General features: G+C 37.6%; 1 protein-coding gene across 3 annotated transcripts in view; it reads left to right on the top strand.

The window, feature by feature from the left end:
• NBAS (NBAS subunit of NRZ tethering complex) overlaps positions 1–23,960 on the top strand; it is a 176,713-nt gene that overhangs the window by 106,125 nt on the left and 46,628 nt on the right. For 2 of the 3 annotated variants that reach the window (XM_030489718.1, XM_030489716.1), the window contains 5 exons: positions 2,543–2,793; positions 4,297–4,631; positions 12,692–12,910; positions 13,160–13,362; positions 23,488–23,577. In XM_030489718.1, coding sequence (XP_030345578.1) covers positions 2,543–2,793; positions 4,297–4,631; positions 12,692–12,910; positions 13,160–13,362; positions 23,488–23,577 — 1,098 coding nt within the window. Of the gene's footprint in view, positions 1–2,542; positions 2,794–4,296; positions 4,632–12,691; positions 12,911–13,159; positions 13,363–13,486; positions 14,108–23,487; positions 23,578–23,960 lie in introns of those variants that run through there. The other variant, XM_030489719.1, reaches the window with a different exon arrangement.

Below are 23,960 nucleotides of genomic sequence, written 5' to 3'. Positions count from 1 at the left end.
AATTTTAAATTGTGAAAGCGGCTTTAGCTTGCAGCTGTATTTGTACCTTTCTTAATTAAAAAGCATTAAAACATTTCATAAAATATGAGACATAAAAACAAAAGACTGATAGATGTTGGTGCAAGATCTGAGAACATGAAACAACATACTGAGATTTTTTATTTTTTTTTTTTGCCTCCTCCAGAAAACAGAGAGGTCATACCCTCTAAGTTTTGGTGCTGCTAAATTATTTAGTGCTTTAAACAAAATAGACTGGCTGGGGTGAATGTGAAAGAGCCAGCTGACTTCTCTAGGACTAGAATATTACCTAAGGTATTTTGCAGAAGTTGTCTTCCATTTTCTTTGTTCCTGTCCTTCATGAGTTAGTATTCATAGAATTCGGAAATCACTGACATACAAATGAACAACCTTTTCCCTAACGAAATTCAAAAAAGGCTTGAAAATTGATGTATAATAGGATAATATGCTGCTGAGCATGTTTTTGTTGTATCATAATCTCATTTTAAATTTGATTGACAGCATATGGCCATTACGGTATATTTTAGTCTTGGGATTATGACATTAATAATGCATGCCTCGTTATGCATTTATTCTGAACTGAAAAGAAGTTTATTCTAAGACTTAATCTCTTTAACCAAATATGCAGTATTTCTGTAAGCTACTTTACATAGGGGGAAGATCAAAAGAACCACACGGTTTTTATTAACTATTTCTTTGATTACTTGATGACAAATAAGCATCACGTTTTTCTGCCACGCTGTGAATTTGAGTCTGATGAAAAACATTTAACATTTTTTTTACATTCAGTGGAAATTATAATTGTTTCTTTTGAAGAATATGATCATATTTGATTGCAAAAAAACCCTATAAAATGCATTTTACTATTTTAGCAACAGGAAATTTTATATTTGCCTGTCACAAAATCTGTTATTCCAGAATCTTTCTGAATAGCATGATGAACCCTTCTTATCCGCCACCATTCCCACCCCAAAAACACATAACAAACCTCTGTAGATCCTGTCTATATAATTTAATGTCCATCTAGCCTTTAGTTTGAACTTTGGGTGTGGACAGAAAAATACATTCAGATCACACTCTTGAAATGCATCATGTCAAAGTGTCTCTTTTGTCTGTTATTAAGAATGAATGATGCTTTATTTCCATTAATGTCGTACTTATTTCCAGTAATATAATAGAACACTTAACAAATAGTAAGAATTTACGGAATTAAAATAATGCTTACAGGTTAACAACCTAACTGGGGAAGGTTCTAGATGTAAAAATAACTCAAAATAACTCATTCTCCCTCAGAAATCAGAGAATGATTTTTAAAATGAGAGAAGATTGTGTTAGGGGTATATGCTGTAAGAAAATCATCTTTAGGAATGAAACTGAGGCATATTTTGCTTGGATACCAAAGAGGAAAGCTAACTCACATGTGGTATTTATACTCGGGAAAACTTGATGTTGAAATTCTAATTTAATCAGTTTTAGAGGTAGAGAAAAATCAAATGGGATTAGAAGACATCAGATTTCCAAATGAAATGTACTGGCTAACATGGCATATGATTGGACTCTGGAGAGAGTCAAGGTGGTAGTCATCTGTAGGTTACTTCTTTCCTCAGATTTTGGGTAAAACTTTCAGTTGAGAATAGTATAAACTTAAGATGAGACTTGCTTGATATGCACCCATTTTTCTCTCAGCTGAGGAAAAAAAGAAGTGATTGCATTCAGCTATCTTTTATGTAGTCAGCTGGAGGTGTCTGAATTCATGCTGTGAAAGAGCTAATGTATTCTTTTCAAAAGGGCCAGGAAAAAGAATTTCCTGAAGCAGTGAGGCTGGCTGAGGTCAACCCAAGGCTTGCTGATGTTTTCATAAGCTTTCAGGGATGACAATTTGAGAAGCAACTTGATAAAACTGTCAAATGGAATATGCTAAGCATGAATAATAATGTCAAATAGATTAACTAGTAGGCAAGAGCTGATTTTTGCTGGTAGTATCTCTCAAAGCATGCCAGGTGTTCATTGACTACAGAAAATAGAATATAATAGATTGGGAGAACTTGTAACTGGGAATAGGATTTTCTAGCATCATTCATCACAATGTTGGTGGGGGTTTGGGTTGTTTTTTATTGTTTGTGGGGTATTTTTTTTCTTGCTTTTGTGAGATTTTGTTTGGTTGGGTTTCATTGGGTTTTTTGTTTGTTTTAAGTCTTCCTGTACATATACTCTGGATATATGTCTACCTTTGCATATAGCTGTACTTAGGAGATGTGAAATGCTGGTTTGGGTCCCACTTCAGTGTTCACGATCTTTAATCTGCATGTTCAGGTCATCAGATAATAAGATTAGGAAACACAAGAACTCCTTAGATTTTGTTTATGGAGAGTAACAACTATATAAGTATTTAGGAATGAGTATTTACTCTTTCAAAATGTCTTACGAAGTTGTACCTTAACCAAAGGAAAGTATTTTCCTGTCTCCTGAAGAATATTTCTTGTCATGTCTAGGCCTTTAAAGCTGAAATTATTTCTAAACACAGGTTATCGACACTGGAAATAGAAGAAAGAGCACAAAGTCTTGCTCTGTTTGAGACTTTGAAAACAAATCCTGAAACATTACATGAACACATGGTTAAATACGTTTACCCAAGTATTGAAGGCAGAGATCACCAGCGGTTGCTTTATTATTTTACACTTCTTGAAAACTGTGGTTGCTCAGAAGTGGTGAAGCATGCTGTTAAACCTGAAACTCACATCCGACTCCTGAAGAAATTCAAAGCAGTTGCACCAGGTAGGAGAGTTCCTGTTTCTTTTCTTCATAGCTGTGTTTATTATTCTCATATGTGAGCGTTGACATGATTATGCTCATGTAGTCTATACTCTCCAGGTCATTTTCAATGAGCATATCATATGAATGCAAGTAATTTAGTAGATTAGTCCTGTTTTATAGGACTAAGTTTCTTCTCTTTGTATTACTGGAAATTGAGTTTACTCTGTCACAGCAAGCAAAAAAATATTAAACCTAGGTTTCTGTTGGTGGTGCAAGTTAAAATTATTGGCTGTGGTTCATAGTGAATTTTTGAAGAAGAAATGCAGACCTCCTAGGGCATAATTTTTAACAATGCAAGTTTAACATGAATATTCTCAAAGAACTTAAGACAGTTTATGTTTCAGAAGTCTAAATTACACAATATATTAGGAACGTCATGTATCAGACACTAACTTTGCTGCAAAATTTGGAGAGATTGTGCATATGAATTCATGTACTGCAGGAAGAAAAAGGCAATAATTTTTTGGGGGAGGAGGGATTACCTTCAGTTCTTATTGATGTGTTTAAACACTCAAGTTCTGTGATGCTTGTCAAAGAAAAATCTGTCAGAAAATTATTGTTTGCCTTCAAAGCTATTTTTAAATGTTTCTCGAAAATGTTTGTGGGTTTTTTTTTTTGTTTTTTTTTTAAAGTCCTAGGACCATACATCAGACATAAATTAGTCACTTTGTATGGTAAAAAAATTAAATCTATTGTATTACACCCCTAATTAAAATTCTCAGTGTTCAGCACGGTTTATAGATAGTGGTCAAGGAACATCAAAGTGTTTGTAGAGGCCCTAAGTGTATGAAGAAAAACACAGCAATAAAAGCCAGTTGTTTTAGGAATTATATGCATAGAGAGTAAAACAGTGTTGTTGCTAGAAATCTTTTGTAGTTGCCAGAAGAATTTGCAAGAGTTTTCTTCCTCTAGGAACCAAAGTAGTAACAGGACTCTTCTATCATATAGATTAATGTAAATGGGTCTACATTTCCTGTCTCTAGTTAACCTTACTTAGTTTACCTGTGGGTGGTGCCTTGCATTTTTGCTGAGATGGGTAGTAAGTACCAGTTGTTACATGATCAGAATACCAATTTTTTAATTAATGAAGACTTATATCTTGAGGTGCATGAGGTTTTCTAGATTTTATATTAAAAAAAGAAAAAAGTGGAACAATTGTATATGCTATATGTATCTTCTTGCTTCTTTGATTATCCACATTTTTAGTTTGTATCACTATGTAATGTTAAAATATGTTCCAGGGGATTGAGGGATTTCACACACATCAAGACATAAAATCCCAGTGTTACCTGTATACAAACCTGACTTTGTCCCCAGTCTGACAGTACGTATGATTGTAAATGAGATATAATAGCGTCTTTCTAGTACTGTAGATACTGGTTTAGTACTGATTGTTTTACACATAGTTTCAGTAGATTTAACTGTGAATAACTTTTGTTTGCCTCTTTCTCCTTCTGTCAATAGGTCTCAATTACAAAAAGCTAACAGATGAAAATGAAAACCCTCTGGAAATACTGGAGCCTGTCCTTACAAGTCAAAATATCCTATCTATTTCCAAACTGGCTCCCAAAATTCCTAAAAAAGATGGCAGCATGCTGTCACCAAGCTCTATTTATGCTGTCTGGTTACAGAAACTTTTTTGGAATGGTGATCACAATCTCATTAAAAAAATACCGGAAACCATGAATGAGTGGCTACATGCGTATGATATGTGTTCAAAGTACTTCGATAGACTTGATCCAGATGATATTGTCGCTTTTATTGATGAAATTACATTTTCTTCAAAAGCTGTCACAAAGGTAAGCAGATATATGTGAAGAATTCCAAGCCTCAGGTGAGGCTCTCTTCTTTTTATGACTTCCAGTATAAACCCCAGATTTTTATACAGTTAGAGGATCAGAGTTTTTGATGTAACCCAAAGTCCCTGTATTCTGGTTCAGCAGAGAATAAGACATTCTTTTTGTCTGTTTCATAGAATCATAGAAAGTTTTGGGTTGGAAGGGACCTGAAAGATCATCTAGTTCCAACTGCCTGCTGTAGGCAGGGACTCCTTCCACCAGACCAGGTTGCTCGAAGCCCCATCCAACCTGGCCTTGAACACTGCCAGGGAATGTGCAGCCGCAGCTTCTCTGGGCAACCTGTTCCAGTGTCTCGCCATCCTCACAGTGAATAATTTCTTCCTAATGTCTAATCTAAATCTCCCCTCTTTCAGTTTAAAGCCATTCCCCCTTGTCCTGTCACTACATGCCCTTGTAAAAAGTTGCTCTCCAGCCTTCTTGTAGGCCCCCTTTAGGTACTGGAAGGCTGCTCTAAGGTCTTCCCTGAGCCTTTTCTTCTTCAGGCTGAACAAGCCCACCTCTCTCAGCCTGTGTTCATAGGAGAGGTGCTCCAGCCCTCTGGTCATCTTCATGGCCCTCCTCTGGACTCACTCCTGGGGGCCCCAGAACTGAACACAGTACTGCAGGTGGAGTCTCAGGAAAGCAGAGTAGACGGTCAGAATCCCCTACCTTGAGCTGCTGGTCACTCTTCTTTTAATGCAGCCTGGGATTTGGTTGGCCTTCTGGACTGCGAACACACACTGCTGGGTCATTTTCAGCTTCTCGTCACCAACACTTCCAAGTCCTTTCCCTCAGGGCTCCTCTCAATCCATTCTCTGTCCAGCCTGTAGTTGTGCTTGGGGTTGCCTTGGCCCAGTTGCAGGACCTTGTACTTGGCCTTGTTGAACTTCATGAGGTTCGCACGGGCTCCCTTCTCAAGCCTGTCAAGGTCCCTCTGGATGGCATTGCTTCCCTCCAGTGTGTTAACTGCACCACGCAGCTTGGTTTCATTGCAAACTTGCTGAGGGTGCAATCAATCCCACTGTCCATGTCGCCGACAAATTTGTAAAAACAGTGCCGGTCCCAATACTGACACCAGAGGAACACCACTTGTCACAGATTTCGACTTGGTCATTGAGCCATTGATCACAAATCTTCGAGTGTGACCTTCTAGTCAATTCCTTATACATAGGGCAGTCCATCCACCAAATTCATGCCTCTAGAGTAGAGACAAGGATGTCATGTCAGACAGTCTTGCGCAAGTCCAGGTAGATGACAGTCACTCTTCCCTTATCCACCAATGCTGTACCCCTGTTGTAGAAGGCCACCAAATTTGTCAGGTATGATTTGCCCTTAGTGAAGCCATGTTGGTTGTCACCCATCACCTCATTTTCCATCTGCCTTAGCATACTTTCCAGGAGGACCTGTTCCATGATCTTGCCAGGCACCAAGGTGAGACTGACTGGCCTGTAGATCCCTGGGTCTTCCTTTTTTCCCTTTTTTAAAATGGGCCTTCTCCATATCCTGGGTAACCAGGTCTCCCACCTCCTTCTGGAGAGTGCTCACATTTTCGCTAGTCTTCTATTTATCACTGATATACCTATGGAAGTTTTTCTTGTTTCCTTTGATGTCCCTGGCCTGACTTAAATCTATTAGGGCTTTAGCTTTCCTAACCTGATCCCTAGCTGGTTGGACAATTTCTCTGGATTCCTTCCAAGCTACCTGTTCTTGCTTCCACTCTCTGAAGGGCTCCTTTTTATTCTGGAGTTTGTTCAGGAGGTCCTTGTTTGTCCATGCAGGCCTCTTGATGTTTTTCACGACTTCTGCTTTGTTAGGAAGCATCATTCCTGAGCTTGGAGGAGGTGATCCTTGGATATTAATCAGCTTTCTTGGGCCCATCTTCCCTTCAGAGCTTTATTCCATGGTACCCTAACAAGCAGATCCCTGAAAAGGCCTAAGTCTGCTCTCCTGAAGCCCAGGGTGGTGACCTTGCTGTGTGCCCTCCTTGCTGCCCTAAAGATCTTGAATGGCACCACTTCATGATCACTGCAGCCAAGCCTGCCCTCGAACTTCACATTACTCACCAGCCCCTCCTTGTTGGTGAGAACAAGATCCAGCATCCTCATTGGCTTCTTTTTCACTTGGAGAAGGAAGTTATCATTAATGCATTCCAGGAACCTCCTGGATTGCTTATGCCCTGTTCTGTTGTCCCTCCAACAGATATCATGTGGTTGTATTTATGTATTTTACTTGTGCTCATCCTAAAATTCATTTTGCCACAGGCTTGTGTTTCGTACCAGACTTTTGCATTCTGAGTAGGATGCTCCACAAAGAAGCATTCTGGGCCAGTGCTTATGGTTTCTTAGCACTGTAATAATATAAATGATAAACTGTCATAATCTCCATCTGGCTGAAAGCCTGTGATTGAAATAATGTGCTTTCATGTCCATAACATATATTACCAGATCTGCAGTTTCTTGTTGCCTAGTGAAACCTATTTCTAAGGATATTTCTAACATAAAGTTTTACCCATGCTTTCTTATGTATCTACTGCCAAGCACAAAAAAGGGATTTCTTGGGTATTTCCTTATTTAAAAGATCTTGAGACGTCTTCACTAACTTCTTCTGAAACGAAAAGATAATGAAGAGGAGGTGTTTGGTGGGGTTTTTTTGTGTCTTCTCTGTTCTGGATTGTGCTCATGTTCCAGAGGTGTTTATTCACTGTGTTCGATGAGGTGAATTCAGATTTGTTCCCTCTTTGGATATTGTTGTAGTGTTTCCACAATATTACTAGAAATGTATTAGAACCCATCTACCCCGTATCTGTACCAGAATTTGGTATACAAAAAATTTACATTGAAATTCTGTAATATTCTGTAAATATGTAAAGCTTTGTCAGCACAAAATTTATGCTTTGATCTGTTTGTCATGCTAGACCAACACATTTTATCACTAGTTCCATCAGCTGTCTCTTAAGCCTGTTCAGCAGAACTACTGTCTTGTTCAGGTGCTTTGATATTCTTTATCTCATAATCATACTGAGTGTTTCATGCTTATCAGGAAAGACTGACACTCATCCTGAGATCTCAGTTGCCAGACCTGACCTTGGACTGTGGTAGCCAGGGAATGACTGTTGTCTAATGAGAAGGAAATACTGTCTTCACGTGATTGCTGCTAGTGACTACTTGAAATTCTTGCTATTAATGTATCTTGTTATACTAAAGAGGTAATCATCATTTGCTTTCACAGTCAGACATTAAGCAGAGGCCACTTAAGCTTTTTTTTTGTGTGTGTATGTGGTTGTTTTGTTTTCTGGGTTTTTTCCACCAGCTTTTCCATTATCACAACTGTTCTTTGGATCCAGTATATCAGCATCCATCTTCAGCTGAAGAAGGTTGAGATTGATGCACTGTTTTTGTTGTGTTTGTGGTAAATGAAACGAGTGAAATCCTTTACTCTTCATCAGTACCCTCTTCATACACTGAGGAACTTTGATCACAGAAGCTCAGTGCTGCAAACAGTGGGAGGGTTCCTGCTTGTGGCACTTATACTCAGAAATGCTTTTAATTCTGAATAGCTGTTCAGGTTTTTCTGAGTAAATAATAATTCAGTCCACTTCCATACTGGTAAGCAAGGCTAATTGCATGTACGGAACAGATTTCTCCCTAAAAAGGAGGTGTTCCAAATACTCAGTGGAACTGCTGCATATATTTTTGCATACATTTTGAGTCTGACATCTTTTCTTCCAGTGGATCTGTTTGCTTTTTAAATAATGCTGACTTCATAGATTCTTAATTATAGTAATGATCATATCAACTTTTTCCTCTCGATGATTTTGCATTTATTCCCCTTTGTGTGTGAAGTATTTTAGGTAATTTGGGGATTTTTTTTTTTTAATTCCTTTGTTGCCAGCATTCTATTTATTGTGCTAGATAGTCAGTAATATCTTCAAAGAACCATCTGTTTCAAACCTCATAGGTCATTGCCCTGATGTTTGTTGATTAGCAGTACTCTGAAAAAAAAGCCGGAGACAACGAAGGCAAAAAACCAAAACCACAACTGAAAACCATTACTTTAATTGCTGTGTTTTCATTATTGAACACACATTACAAATAGAGATGGGCATAATATGTTGATTAGGAAGAAAATACTATAGCTTCAGATGGCAAAAGTAGAATTAAAAAGCAGCAATCATCTGTTATGTCTTCTATACAGAAAAAGGTGAAATTTCCCATACATGGGCTCTTCCAGCATTCTGTAGGCTTGGCCATGTTCATTCAAACAATGGCTGATGACATCTTTTGTTTACTGTTCCGTCCTTTATAGTTTCTTTTCCAACTTCTGATACAAAGGAAGAACTTTGCTTGCAACTTCATGTTTTTAATAGAAAGGTTGGATCTTAATTCCTCTGAGTCAGTAATGCTTTTTTGACCGTTTTCTTCTTGCTTAAGCAGGAATACAGTGTCCACATCTTGACCACACACCAAATGAGTGTAGAATGAGAACCTGTTACAACTGGATATTAACCTGCACCATTTTCTCTTTCAATTTTAATGACTTTAAATGCCATTTTAAATAATTATATAAAAAACTCAGTTAAAAAAGAAAGCTCAAAGTAAGATTCAGTATCTTGTCTGGCTGAGTGACTTTGTAATACTGTATGAAATGCTAAGGAAAGAGACAGGGCATGACATTGCCTGAAGATGTACAAGGAATGCGTTAATAGTATTCTTGCATAGCATGACTGCATTCAGATGTTACCTTCTGAATTACTTGGCTTCTTTTATCACTTTTTATCACTGTTCTCCAGTTCAGTTGGTTTGTCTTGTATGACCTTGTTTTCTTCCTTGGTATTGACAGTACTTCTGTTTCTAAAATCAGTACATTTTCAGGTACTTTCTTGTGCCGTGCCATTAATAGTTATTTTAATTAAATCTGCTTCGAGACTGCTTAACAAGAAACTTCATGACTAATGTCTTTTCTTTAACTGGTTCCTTACATGGATTAGAACTTTACATCGATCTCCAGAAGAACTGTAGTGGATCTGGCAGGGATGGAATTAACTTTCTACATGACAGCTTCTATGGGGCTGTTCTTTGGATTTGTGGCTAAACCAGTGTTGATAACACACTAGTGCGTTGCCTATTGCTGAGCGCTGCTTGCACAGTGTCAAGGCTTTCTCTTTTTCTCAACAGCCCAGCCTTGAGAAGGATGCAGGTAGGCAAAAACTGGGGAGGGGCCACAGCCAGGACAGCTGAACTGGCTGGCCAAAGGTACCTTCTTGTCACGCTCAGCAGTAACAAACAGGGGATTGGAGGGTGTGTTCCAAGGTTGCTTGGAGATTGGCTGGGCATTGATCTGCTTGTGAGAGGTGGTGCGTGATTGCCTATGCATCACATAGTTTTGGTTTGTTATTTTTTTCCCCTTCATGTATTAAACTATTTTTATCTTGATCCACAAGTTTTCTTGCTTTTGCCTTTCTTTTTCTACTCCCTCTGTAGGAATTGGGAATCAGCTTTTGTTATTCCCTAACTGTTTAACCCACTTCTGAATTAATTAATGTAGTTTGCTTTCCATTCTAGTATATCTGGTTGGCCTGGGCTACGTGACATTTGGTTGGTGGAAAATATAAAACTGGGATTTAGTGGACCAAACTGTTCCATCTTAACATTAGGAAACATTTTTCGTTATGAGGGTGGCTGATCACTGGCACAGGTTGTGCAGAGAGGTTGCGCCGTCTCCCACGTTGGAGATACTCAAAAGCTACCTGGACGTGGTCCTGGGCAACTGGCTCTAGGTGGCCCTATTCGAGCAGGGGCTTTGGACCAGGTACCTTCCAGAGGTCCTTTCCAACCTCAACCATTCTGTCTTTCAACATTGCTGGCATCCCAGGTCTTGTTGCAATAAACACAAAGGAACTATTTCCATAATCTCAAAATTGCATGTACTGGGAATAAGAGTGACAGGGTCAACATCTTCATGTGCAAGTGAATGTTACTTGTACAATGCTTCATTAAGAATACTTATATATTCTGAAGGAAACAGGTGTCTGAGATGAGTTTTTACCCTGAGGAGTAAAATCTTTTGAGCTGAAATAGTACGTGATGTTCCTTGATTTGAAAATGAAAGAAAACATATTTTTTTAGGATTTTTCATAACATGTTATAGCCTATAGAATTAAAAAAAAATTTAAACTGTAAAAGCTTTTAAAAATAAAACTTTACCCACAAACAAAGAATGAACCAGCCCCTAAGGTACTCCTAGGGGTTTTTTTATTTTATCATGGGGTATGATACCAAATCTCATTACTGAAGCTCACTAGAAGTATGGAGGACAGTCATTCATGTTTTGGAATAAAATAACTAGAGAAATGATATGTCAGAAGTGCTTCATTTTGGCACTATGCAGATGTGAATTTATAATTAAAATAGGCTTGGGAAGAACCTGTATTCTTTTCTTTTTAATGCTTTATTCTGTATGTGTTTATGGCATCATGACTTCTAAACCGGCAGTGTATTCACACTGTTCTCTAGGATACAAGTTAGATGGAATATGTAAATTGTTTGCCTTTTGCATCTCTCTTAATTGCATTTTGAACATTAGATAGTACAGTAGAAGGGGGGAAATGAAATATGTAGCTGTTTCATCTTTTATCATGTTTGCAAAATGGATATGTAAATCCATCTGTGGTCATTAAATTTTAATGTGATGTGAAGAGTATCGCCTTTTCCTTGCTTATAGCATATCCTGATGTTGAGACCTTGTTCAGAGTAACAAAATCATATTTAATTACTTTCGGTGGGAATGGAACTGAGTTGCATTTGGAACTGAATGGTAAAATATCCTTTGTATTTACCATGTTAATACTGACAAGTTTGCTTAGTTCTTACAAGAATGTCCACCCGTTTTGCTTTTATCATTAAAAATCCAGTAGACTATTACTGTTGTTTGCATCAACAGCATGAAAAACGAGGAGCAAACTTTACATCTTTGACTGTGATTTTTTTTTTAGGGATTTGGGGGGGGGGGAGGGGGAGAAGTTTTTTTGTTTGTTTGTTTGTTTGTTTTGTTTGTTGGTTTGGTTTGGGTTTTTTGAGGGGGGGAAGTATATAAGCTAAAAACTTTCCACTAACTAAGTGTTATCAAACTTTCTATGGCTTTAGGGTTTTTTTTTTTTAGTGTAATTTATAGTGTAAACATCAATTTAACCTTATCATGATGCTATAGCGGTTTAATTTTCTTCTTTATGCAGTAATTCAGCCTCTTTCCTATTCAGCGCGCCATACAGAATCAAGCTTTGTTTTCTGTTTCTTGTCTTTGTCCAGTATTCCAGTAACTAAGATATCTGATACTAAAAGTACCTAATGCTCTGGGTTTAGGCAGGGGAGACCCCCACCCATTAGATAGTATATTGCAAGCATCCTTAAAACTGAAGGTATAAACTAACAAATCATACATGAATTTTTAAAATCGTATTTCGAACTTTGTTTTGGATTTACAGGTGAAACTGTGTCTTTCTTGACTTAAAGGAACAACAGTTTGCTGAAACTAGTACATCTAGTTTTACAGGTCTTTCAAAGTAGTAACTTTAGTAACTGTTTTGTATAACTTGTGCTTTAAATAGGTTGATTTAAAAGTTGTAGACCTCCTACTGTTTTTGCTTAAAACTGACATTAAGTTAATTTTCAGTATGTGGGATTTTCAGTTAATCCCATAAAATGATCCCCTGACATCTCTCAATGCATAATTAAAAATTATTATAGGGTGACAATCTACAAAATAATAAATATTACTAGGGAAAATTATTTTCATATGGTTTAAACTGAGCCAGATTCAACTTCAGTCAAAGGAAAGACAACAGAAGTAATGGAATACTGATAATTTTTAAATAAATTACAAATAAAGTTGTTTCTCATAAAATACTTCATTTAATTTTATGCTGCTCTGTAGAACAGTGGAGCAACCTGACCTCCAGGCACTTCTGTAATACAAATGGTACTGTACAGGTGATGAATGATTAAATATCAAGTAATCTTTTTCAGCTGCCACTTGAAGCCAGGATAGAAGTGACTAAGAAAGCTATTAAAATAGTCATCCATCTTTCTGAGAAATCAAGAAGAATAACTTTGGAGAATGATATGGAAGATGCTGAAAATCCATCTGTTGCTTATGGAGAAACTCTGAATCACTTGCAGCAATCTCTTGCTCATCTGGAAACACTCACTCATAGTTTTATCACTTACTTGAAAAACAGCGAACAGGTAATGATTACAGATCCAGTGCTTGTTTTGAGTGTTACCATGACTAGCAGTGGTGGACATCAGTCTTCTGTCCTACTTTATTAAAGTTTTAAACCTTTGTTTTTGTTGACCTGTTTTTTTGTAAATTCACGTCCATCAATCTTTTCTTTTTTGTAGTATATGCTAGACCTTGATAGAAAGATTCTGAATGATAACAGCCCTGTAAATAAAGAGCACACTGATTCATGTTCAAAAATTATCTGTTCACAGGATACACTACAGAATTATGGCTATTTATATGATTTGTCAAGGTCAGAGAAAGAAAAAATCCATGACCAAGCAGTTGCTATGTGTATAGATGGTCAACCCCTGGACATGATAGAACAGTTGTTAAAAGTGGCTGTTGGAGATCTAGGACTTTCTCCCAAGGATATCGTCCAATGTGCTATTAAAAAGATTGTATATATATTAAGGTAAGTACATGGCCACAATGCATGCCAAAAATCTGTCTTCTGGGGGTGGTGGGTTTGGGTGGTTTGGGTTGGTTTTTTTGTTTGTTTTGTTTTGTTTTTGCTGTAAGTACTTGTTTGCTTTCAGTGTCTGGATTTTGCAGAAAATGAGGAGCAACAGGATGTAAGTTCTTAGATCGTTTATGCTTCTTTTTACCTATAATTTCATACTCAGATAAGACAGTTATATTTTCCTCAGTTTGGGAAGCCCAGGCAATGTGAACAAGGCAAGCCACAGAACTCATTCTATTCACTGCAGGGTGCTTTTTGGTTAAAAACATTGACTTTACACTATTGTTCTGTTATGCGTGTGTGCAGTTGTGATTTTTTGGCAAATCTACAACTGCACATAATTCTTCCCTCTTGAACAGAATCAAAAGGCATGTTTGTTACAAATACCTTCACGGAGGTATTTGGGCAATAGAGGCCTAGCAATGGCTCTTGCCACAACAGCTAGTGCTACAGGAAGATGTACAATTTCCATCTTTGGAATAACTTGCTGGGGTGTTCCTGTGAGCTGTTTTGGGGGTTTGTTTGTTTGTTTTTATTTGCAACGTTTTGAAAAATGTGTTCATCATAGCCTATACATTTTTCTTACTGTTCTAATAAAGAATGCTTCTTAGAGTTTTTGTTCTTCTTCCATCTCCCTTGTGTGCCCTACTTGCATGCTAAAGAGCAAGTGAGTGCTTTATGCTTCCAACAGCACTTAAGAGCAACAGTGATAGCCTAAAACCCCCGTGACCCGCTAACTTATTGGAGAGAAACAGGTTTCTAATGTGAGGAATGGGATTATTTGTTCAACTCTTTCAGTGTTGTCATTGTTACTGTTAATTGCTTATTAGTGCCATCATAAATGAGCAAACCACACACTGTACCAGTAGCAAGGCTTTGTCTCCATCTTTTTCTGGGATTCACAGCCCCAAACCTCAGCAATTGTCTTTTCCATGGCATGATACAAACCAAATAACCAACCTGTTCATGCAACCCCAGCAAACTGAGTAATCTCTTACTTTAAAATTATCGAAAAAAAGGCTAGGAAAACAGAAAATGCAAAATCAGTAGCTTCTACACAGTTTATACTTATGCATCCCTGAATAATTCTGTTGAGATCTAGGGAAGACCTGGATGATACAAAGGAACATGAAGTACAGTTGTGGCTGACCATCTTAATCTTTTTAAAAGTGAGTTTAAAGTTAGCACTTACTTTAATATTATGATCTTTTAGTTGTCTATATTCTTCATAATCTTGCTTCCAAATTACAGTTCTGACACTTGTGAGAAACAGTCTAAAACTACTGTGGTCATGGTGCATTTCTTCAGTACTAGTCATGTCTTGGGAAAGGGAGAAGAGTCCTGCACTGAAGTCCTGCCTGCTTGGTTAGCCGCAGCCTCTGTACGTCAGGTTTTATAGTCCAGAAGGGGTATGGCTTTTCTTCCCAAGACTGAGGTTGAAACTGGTTTAGCTTGTCTGGCATTTGGAGAATGTAGTCACCTCTGGGAATATATAATTGGTGAAAAATACCGGCTTATGGACATATTTTATTCGACACTGTCCCACATGACATCCTTGTCTCTAAATTGGAGAGACATCAATTTGATAGATGGACCACTCGGTGGATAAAAAACTGGCTCGATGGCCGCACGCAAAGAGTTGTGGTAAATGGCTCGATGTCCAGTTGGAAACCTGTGACGAGTGGTGTCCCTCAGGGATCGGTGTTGGGACCGGTCCTGTTCAACATCTTTGTCGGTGACATGGACAGTGGGATTGAGTGCGCCCTCAGCAAGTTTGCCGATGACACCAAGCTGTGTGGTTCGGTTGATACGCTGGAGGGAAGGGATGCCATCCAGAGGGACCTTGACACGCTTGTGAGGTGGGCCGATGCCAACCTTATGAAGTTTAACCAAGCCAAGTGCAAGGTCCTACACCTGGGTCGGGGCAACCCCAGGCACTGCTACAGGCTGGGCAGAGAAGAGATTCAGAGCAGCCCTGCAGAAAAGGACTTGGGGGTGTTGGTTGACAAAAAGCTTAACATGAGCCAGCAGTGTGCGCTTGCAGCCCAGAAAGCCAACCGTATCCTGGGCTGCATCAAAAGAAGCGTGACCAGCAGGTCGAAGGAGGTGATCCTGCCCCTCTACTCTGCTCTTGTGAGACCCCACTTGGAGTACTGCGTACAGTTCTGGTGTCCTCAGCATAAAAAGGACATGGAGCTGTTGGAGCGAGTCCAGAGGAGGGCCACGAGGATGATAAGAGGGCTGGAGCACCTCCCATATGAAGACAGGCTGAGAAAGTTGGGGCTGTTCAGCCTGGAGAAGAGAAGGCTGCGTGGTGACCTCATAGCAGCCTTCCAGTATCTGAAGGGGGTCTACAAGGATGCTGGGGAGGGACTCTTCCTTAGGGACTGTAGTGGTAGGACAAGGGGTAATGGGTTCAAACTTAAACAGAGGAAGTTTAGATTAGATATAAGGAAGAAGTTCTTTACAGTGAGGGTGGTGAAGCACTGGAATGGGTTGCCCAGGGAGGTTGTGGATGCTCCATCCCTGGCGGTGTTCAAGGCCAGGTTGGACAGAGCCTTGAGCCACATGGTTTAGGGCAAGGTGTCCCTGCCCATGGCAGGGGGGTTGGAACTAGATGATCTTAAGGTCCTTTCCAACCCTTACGATTCTATGATTCTATTCTATATTTGGAGACATGGTGAGGACACAGGCGAGTGAAAGCTCAGCACACTGTTTGAAAAGCCTTTCAATGAAATAAGGTGCTTTTCCTTGATTTTATTTGATGCTCGGTTCTGGTTAAGCTTGCCATTCGTAACACCCTCTGTTAAGATTTGGCAAGAGATTTGGCTGCTTTCATAGCTGCGATGATTATGAAACTCCTTTGGCATGTAATGTGAGGTATCCGCATGTCCTTTTAAGGTTCGACCTTTTTCCTGACACGTCAAAACTGAAGACATTTATTAGGACGGTGAAATGGTTTGGGGGATCAAATGACAATCCATGAGGAAAGTGTACACTGAAAATGATTTGTTAGGGTTGATGAATCTGTGAAGGTGCTGTTGTTCTTTAACAAGGTTTAGGATATGTGGAAGTCCATGAATTTTTGTGGCCAAGTAAGAGCAACCTATCCTCTTTCCTACCAAGGAATTAGCAGTGCTCTGACCCGTGCCTTAGTGTGATTGAATCTGTGTGTCTGTCTTGCTGTTCTCTGTCAGAACAACTTAACCAGGAGCTGAGATATGAAAATCTCAAGACAGCAAGCAGAGAATGAAGTTCTGGGATTTTGCGTCTACATCCGTGTCAGTATTTGTGTTCCCAGGATGAAGAGAGCCTGAGATTTTGTGGGGTTTTTTCCTTCCATCATTGTTGACAGAATATCAGCGAGCTCTTAAGAATCCTGTCTATGATGCTCTTTCTCCTTCAGAGCAGTACAAAAGTACTTATTTTGGCTTTTTTTTGGGGGGGGAGAGGGGGGGGTTCTGCAGTCAGGTGAAATTAATTCATCAGGGACTTTTTCATTTGAGAAGTTCTCTTGATTTAATGTTGGAGAGTGCTACCTGTTACCTCTTCCTAGCTGGGTCTTCAATATACTGAATTTATCAAATGAAATACCACAGTATCTGTAACCTAGTGGTTTCAGTATAAAAATTTTCTTCCCCTTCCCCCGCTTTTTTGGGGGGTAGGGCAAGATAATTTTATACTGTCTATGATAAGTGAACAGATGCTTCTCATTTAACTATTCATAAAAAAACTCTCTCCTGAAGTATTTCTGTTCCAAAGAGACACCTGCAATAAGTACCAAAAAGTATTCCGTTATTAGATGGCTGCAGACACTGTCACTTCTAAGACCAGTTTATATAGATAAAACTTTGAGAATTTATTTTGTTATTCTGCATGCAGAAAAATTACATGGGCAGGATGATCTGAATGCATATACCCGAAACAGAGAAACAGGTCTAGCAAGGAAAATAATCTACAGCTCTGCTTTTTCTTCAGCATGTATGTATTTATTACAGCAGTTTGAAGTGACACAGTTGAAAAGGCAGCAGCCTGTGAAAGCGTCTGCAGTCCTCTTTGGCAGAAAATTGAATTCTCCTGTTACTCAGTTTAAGAGTGTTCATAGAAGCCTCAATGATGGTAGAGCTTTTGCACAGCAACATCAGTAGTATCATCTTTCTTATCTGGGTTTGTCCATTTGATGAAGAATGATTTGTCTTTAGATAATCACTGTCCTGCTGTTTCTGACTGGAATGCAGCAGTGTGATGCATCTTGGTATAAAGCTCACAAAGTCCACTTATTTCAGCTATAATGAGTCTCATGTACATGTAGAGTATGAGAAACCTATCAAAATACTTCTTTCTACTCTGCTTCTTACCAACATTTTTCTGTGAACTGAATTACTTGTTCTTCATATGCATTGCAAAGCTGGAATGTCTGCAAGTTCTGAGGCAGACACCATGACCAATAACGCCTCGGCAGCACTTTCCAGTAAAGAAGGAAATACCTGTCTCTCAGGCAGAGAAAACTGGTGGCAGAGATGGGAGAATTAGATGGAGGCTTCAGATGAACTCATTTGATGTGTGATGTGAGCTAATGTGATCAGTAGAAATTAAGTTTCCCCCCACCCCCTTTTTTTTTGTGTGTGTGTGTTTTTCTTTTTCCCACCCCCCCAGGAATAAAGGAAAGATCATGCTATATCATTCATGATAAATAAGCAGATAGCGACCTATGTAAAGTTTGTCTGTTACAATGATAAAGAGCATCAAGTGAAAATCTAGCATAAAGTAGAAAATACTTGAAATAATATCCTCCTTATTATGAAATTCAGTAAGAGGATAATATTATAAAGTAGCATCACTCCAAAAGTAGGGAGCAGTTAAAAGAAAGGTTGTTGCTTGGCATATCTTAAAGCTGCTGCTATTAATGTTGTCACTGTGAATAAAATTGGATGCATCTCTATCCTATGCTCAGCTGCTAGCTTGAAACCTAGACCACAGAAATTAAACAGAAATTAGAACACATTAACCACATCATGTGCAATATTTGCATTTCAGGGTTCATACAGTTAAAGAAGTAGTCTTGCCTGTGTACGTGGAATGAAAAACTACTATTCAATAAATGCAACATTTCAAGGGAAAACTCCTCAGGTTAATTTATTGGAGCTTTGTTATGTTACACAGTGTGGTTATTTTATACAAATGATTTGAAAGAGATCATGTTGGAAAATTCCTTCTTTGACAGTTAACCTTCAGAGTAGCAGTTGTAAGGTTGTAATACTGAACTTGGATTTTCTGTATGATGACAGGGAATGTAATTAAGGTATTCTAATGGTAAGTGAAACAGGCCTGTGTGGATGTGAAAAACTATCTTAGTGTTAGTGATTTGCCTGAAAGTTAGGCATCAGTCTACTACTTCTATGATTGAAAATATGCATCCTTTTTTTTTCAGGTTCATAACTACACCACCCCCCACCCCTTCAAACCCAGCAAAGTATGTTTTGTTATTAGTATATTTAGTGACTATTGAAGAAGAACTTTTTAGAACGTATTGCCTTTATGAAAGATTAAGTAAGTTATTTTTTGGCTTCATTTTTCAACAGGGTACAATACCGCAAGCTTAAAATCTCCAATACCTTCTCAGAAATGGACCTCTTGTTAAATACAAAATGCAGTTATTGTCTAATATTAGGTACCTATATTGTAATTTCAAGAACAATATTGTCCAGTTAACTACTTATCTTCTTTGACTTTTTAGTTTTGGCATGCAAAATTCAAAGTAGACGCTCTTGCATTGGTATATATAAAATCTCTCCAGCAGAGCATACCTACATACATACTTTATATGATATGTATAATGTATAATGTCCATATCATACTTCGTATTACATGTATTGAGCATTTCCTTGTTTATCTATAGAAACAGCTATTTTTTAAAAAAATCTGTTTCCTCTTCAGTAGAAATCATGAACTTCTGAAAGAAAAAAAAAAAAAAACAAAACCCTAAACAAAACACCAAACCAAACCAAAGCACAAAAAAACAAACCAAAAAAAAAAAAATATTGGTAACGGCGGTAGTTTGATTAGGCTTATCAAAGTTTCAGTTCAATCCATTATCTAAGATCACTCGTGATATAGTGGACATTTTCTATGATCCATAAGTGTAGATATTTTCATGGTTGGTCAATCAGGGAAGACAGTTTGTCTGTTGAAAATATTATGACCTCATTCATTTGCCTCCTGAATTCCTTATCTTAGGTGTCCAGGTGGATATAGCATTTCATGAAATTTTGGAAGTCTCTACCAGGCAGTGAGCAGGAAAGGTTTGGTCAAATTTTGTGTAATGGCCAGATGACCAGTGTTTTGTGAAGAAGATAAAACTAGCTTCATTAGACTGAGTAGCTTGCTTAAAAGAAAAAAAGCTAACCAGAACCCAGATTTTTAGGTTTTTTACTCTAATCTCACTTGAGCAGAGGTCATACAGAGTAATTTTGTAATTTGGATATCATAATTTAGTGGTATTTCTGATGGAAATGATTGTTTGGCATTATGACTTTTTTTCCCAGCTTTGAATGATCACACCGACAATATATTACTTTCTTATTTTCCCGATACTTAGAGGAAATGCAAACGGAAATAGGAAAATAAGGCTGGAAAAGTAAGATATTGGGTATTTTTGATTAACACTGTAATTAGGTTAAAAGGTGAAGTTAATTTGTTCATCTTTCAAAGATTCTTTGTATTTTATTGTGTTTGAGAAATTTGATTAAATATGCATCACTTTTTCTGAAGCTGAACTGAAATCAAAATAAGCCTTTATCAGTATAATTACACCAGGCTCATACCTAAGAGTTTTGAGGTGAACACTGAATCCTGTTATGCTGTTTAAAACATGCATAAAAAGGCATATAATCTGTGTGGAAGACTAATCCTTCATTAATCATATTTGTTTCTTTAGTAGCTGCTTATTTTTGATCACTAATTATTAAGAAAAGAACAAGGCAACAATCTGTGGAAATGACACGATTACTCGTCTCATGAGCTGTAATCTCTTTAGTTTCTCTGTTAGATAGTAAAGGCAATATTAAGCTTAAAAACCCGCTAGCTTTCAATCTTTCTAGATTAAAAAAAAAAAAAAAAAAAAAAACCAAAAAAACAAAAAAACAAAAAACTTTCTTATTCTAGGTAACTGTAACTTACCGCTTAGGTTCACCTTTTTTTTTTTCTCTCTCCTTTTCTCCGGTTTAGTAGAATAGTACCTGTCTGTGTATGACAAATTTGAAGCTTTCTGTAAATGTTCATCTATTTTACTTGAGAACTGGCTTCAGAGATGTATTGTCTGAAACAGTGGCTTCCTGTTTTCAGAAATGCCCATTAATTTTGTGTTTATGTTTCTTTTGATCCGAGGGGGTTTTTTGAGTGATTGAGAGCCTGGTTGTGATAGGAGCTGACACATTTCATTTCCAATTAGAAAGACAAAAAGTTTTTGAAGAGCAAGTGCTAGGACTGTTCAGAACCAATCTCCAAATCTCAGGATGCCCAAAATATAAGGTCTACTGGTCAGTGTCCTTTGATAGGGCAGTTGCTTATTTATACAAAGGTAATTTAGGGTAAGTAGATCTCCATTTCTGGAGTCCATAGAATCATACTATGGTTTAGTTTTGAAGGGGCCTTTGAAGTTCATCTAGTCCAGCCACCCTGCAGTGGGCAGGGCCATCGTTAATTAGACCAAGTTGCTCAGAGCAACCTGACCTTGAATGTTGCTGAGGATGGGGCATTGATCACCTCTGTGGGCAACTTGTGCCACTGTCTTACCACCTTCATCATAAAAAAAATCTTCTTCTTTAGATATAGTATGAATCAACCCTCTTTTAGTTTAAAACCATTACCCCTTGTCCTATCACAACAGGCCCTATTCAGAAGTCTGTCCCCATCTTTGTTCCAGGCCCCCTTTAAGTACCGACGGGCTGCAAATGTCCTTTTTTATTTCAATCTTCATCTCCTTCTTAGTAAGCAAGCTTTACAGGTATTCTAGTTTTCTTTAGATATGCCATGTTAATGTGCTTTGATGCCTTTTTATTACAAACTTAATTAAAAAAAAAAAACCCACAAAAAGCATAATAATATAGGAAAATTTAAATCTAGCCTGTAAACAGAACATGAATGTAGTGACTTAATATCTGTCTTCACTCTGGGAACATATCTTAAATTTTCTTACTGTTTTCCATTTTAAAGCAAACATGAAACGATATCCTGATACATGTAGCTGCTAGTGTAAAATGACTACTTTAATACTGCTGTTATCCATACCATTTCCACACTTCTGCAGTACTATTAATTTAAATATAAGTTTTTTGCTGTTGTTGAACAGAGCACTCGATTCTTTTGGACACACATTTTGTCTATTCAGGAGTCTAAAATCCTGAGTATTTCTGTACTATAAATTATAATTTGTTTCCACATATTCTGAAGATATTTAGGAAAATATCTAGATTTAAACATCACTGTTAAATTTATTTATCTGCCATATGATAGGATTGGTATTAAAATGGCATTTATATCATATTCATATGTAAGTCTTTTTTGAGAAAAAGACTGGTGTTATGAGCTTTTTACTCCTACTTCAAACTTATAAATGCAATTTAGCAATACAAAATAAATATACTAAGGTTTCATTGTGCAACAGATTATCTTACATCTGTTCTGAATGATGTCATGTGTTGATTTTAAATCTAGTGTTGTTCACTGAAGTGCTAGTTACCTATTAAGATAAAAATAAAGTAGAAAGTTCTGAATGAAGGTATTAAAGGTTATAAAAATTCAGGTCTCTATGCCATATAGTATAATAATTTTTTAGGCAATATATTTATCTTATGGAAGTAATAAATGAGAAAATTATGAATGCTCTCATAACAACAAAAAAAAGTGGAATATTGAGGTTATTTTTGCACATTACTATCAGCTATACAGTGTATTTTGGCTTTAGAACAGTCAGGATAGTCTGTACACGTATTCATTCTTCTTAAGAGATCATACAGGAAGAGGCTGACATTCTTTGTAGCAGAAGAGCTTTGATATGCTGATGAACTGTAGAGAAAATACACTTTATCTCTGGGGTTTTGAGTCATCTTTAGTATGCTAACTTTGGAACTGCTTGCCTTTCTTTCTCTTTAATGCAATATTGACAAACTCTAAGATAGGCAAAACTGTTGTTTTCCTAGTTCATCCAGGCATCATTGCCACTGCAGTGGTTTCCATGAAGAGACACTGTGCACTTTATTGGAGTACTGGTGCAGAATCCCTCCTTTCAGCACCAAGTCACATTTTAGGTTTGTTTTGCTGGAAGTCTTAGCAGAAAATGTCACTTTCATTGCATTATGAATGCAGCTTTTTTTACTACCAGAGTGACCTTTTTTTTTTTTTTTTTTTTTAAATATTTACCACCTTTTGACCTGCAGAACATTCTATTGTAACTGGAACACTTGATGGGCAGCGTGATTCACATTTTTCTGTTCCTACGTATGCATAGTGGATGCCGCTTCATGGGTGACTTAACCCTCCCCTTACCTACATGCTGTTCTTGACCACATATTCCCTACTTTTTAATTTTTTTGGTTCTGGTAATCATGAACCTGGTTGATCCAACTGAAAGTGAAGCCAGGGGTCCAGGGAGAAATCTGCTGAATCAGCAGATAGGATTCTGTTGATTCAGATTACAGTCAAGTTGGTTTAACCCAGTAGTGGTGCTGCAAAGCGATATTTGAAAGGATGGTGACATTTATGTGTAACCTTTAATCTGTTTAGTCAATACTGAAGAGATCTTTAAGGTAATGAAATTATATGTTTATATTCTGCTGAGTTAGAAGAGCTAAATGTTAACTATTCTTTTTCTTTCAAGTTTCACTTAAGTATTTTAGTATTTCTCTTTCCTCGTTGCTCCTTACCTTACTTTGCCATAAAAATAAAGGTACTAGTTAAGCAGGAAAAGTGGAAACTTGCTAGAATTGTTGAACAATTCATGTAAATCCTACAGGTGGATAGAATTAGATATGACACCAAGGACAATTTTAATGGTAATATTATGTCTTCTGTTAACAGTGGAAATGATAGCTTATCCACATCAGTGAAAGATCCACTTGGCATCCTAGAAGGCATCATCTCTGCAGTGCATGCAAGTGTTGAGAAAGGGTAAGAACTTCCTTTATGGATTCTTTGGTTAGGACTTTGAAAGATACTTCTCATGAAAACATTGAAGGTACGATACTGAATATGGATGATTTTTCTTAATGGGTATGTATAATGGGTTTGCACTTAATTTTGTAAGACTTTATTCTGGAACAGTCTATCATTTATCAGGTTCAAAACCTGAGCCCTGACAGAAGCCTTTACTTGATAGTTTGGAAGAAAACAAGTCACTGAACCTAAAATTTAGGTAATCATGTATTATGGTGATTGGAGAAAATGTTTTTTCTACTGTGACTGCTTAGCTTGTATATCTACCAGGAGTATTTCACTGCTTTTGTTTCAGTTTAGTAGATAAGTTACAAATAATAGTGACTCACTTTCAAATA

This window comes from Strigops habroptila, chromosome 6 (assembly GCF_004027225.2).
Source record: "Strigops habroptila isolate Jane chromosome 6, bStrHab1.2.pri, whole genome shotgun sequence".
Taxonomy (NCBI): Eukaryota; Metazoa; Chordata; class Aves; order Psittaciformes; family Psittacidae; genus Strigops; species Strigops habroptila.
This window is presented reverse-complemented; position numbering and strand designations above follow the sequence as displayed.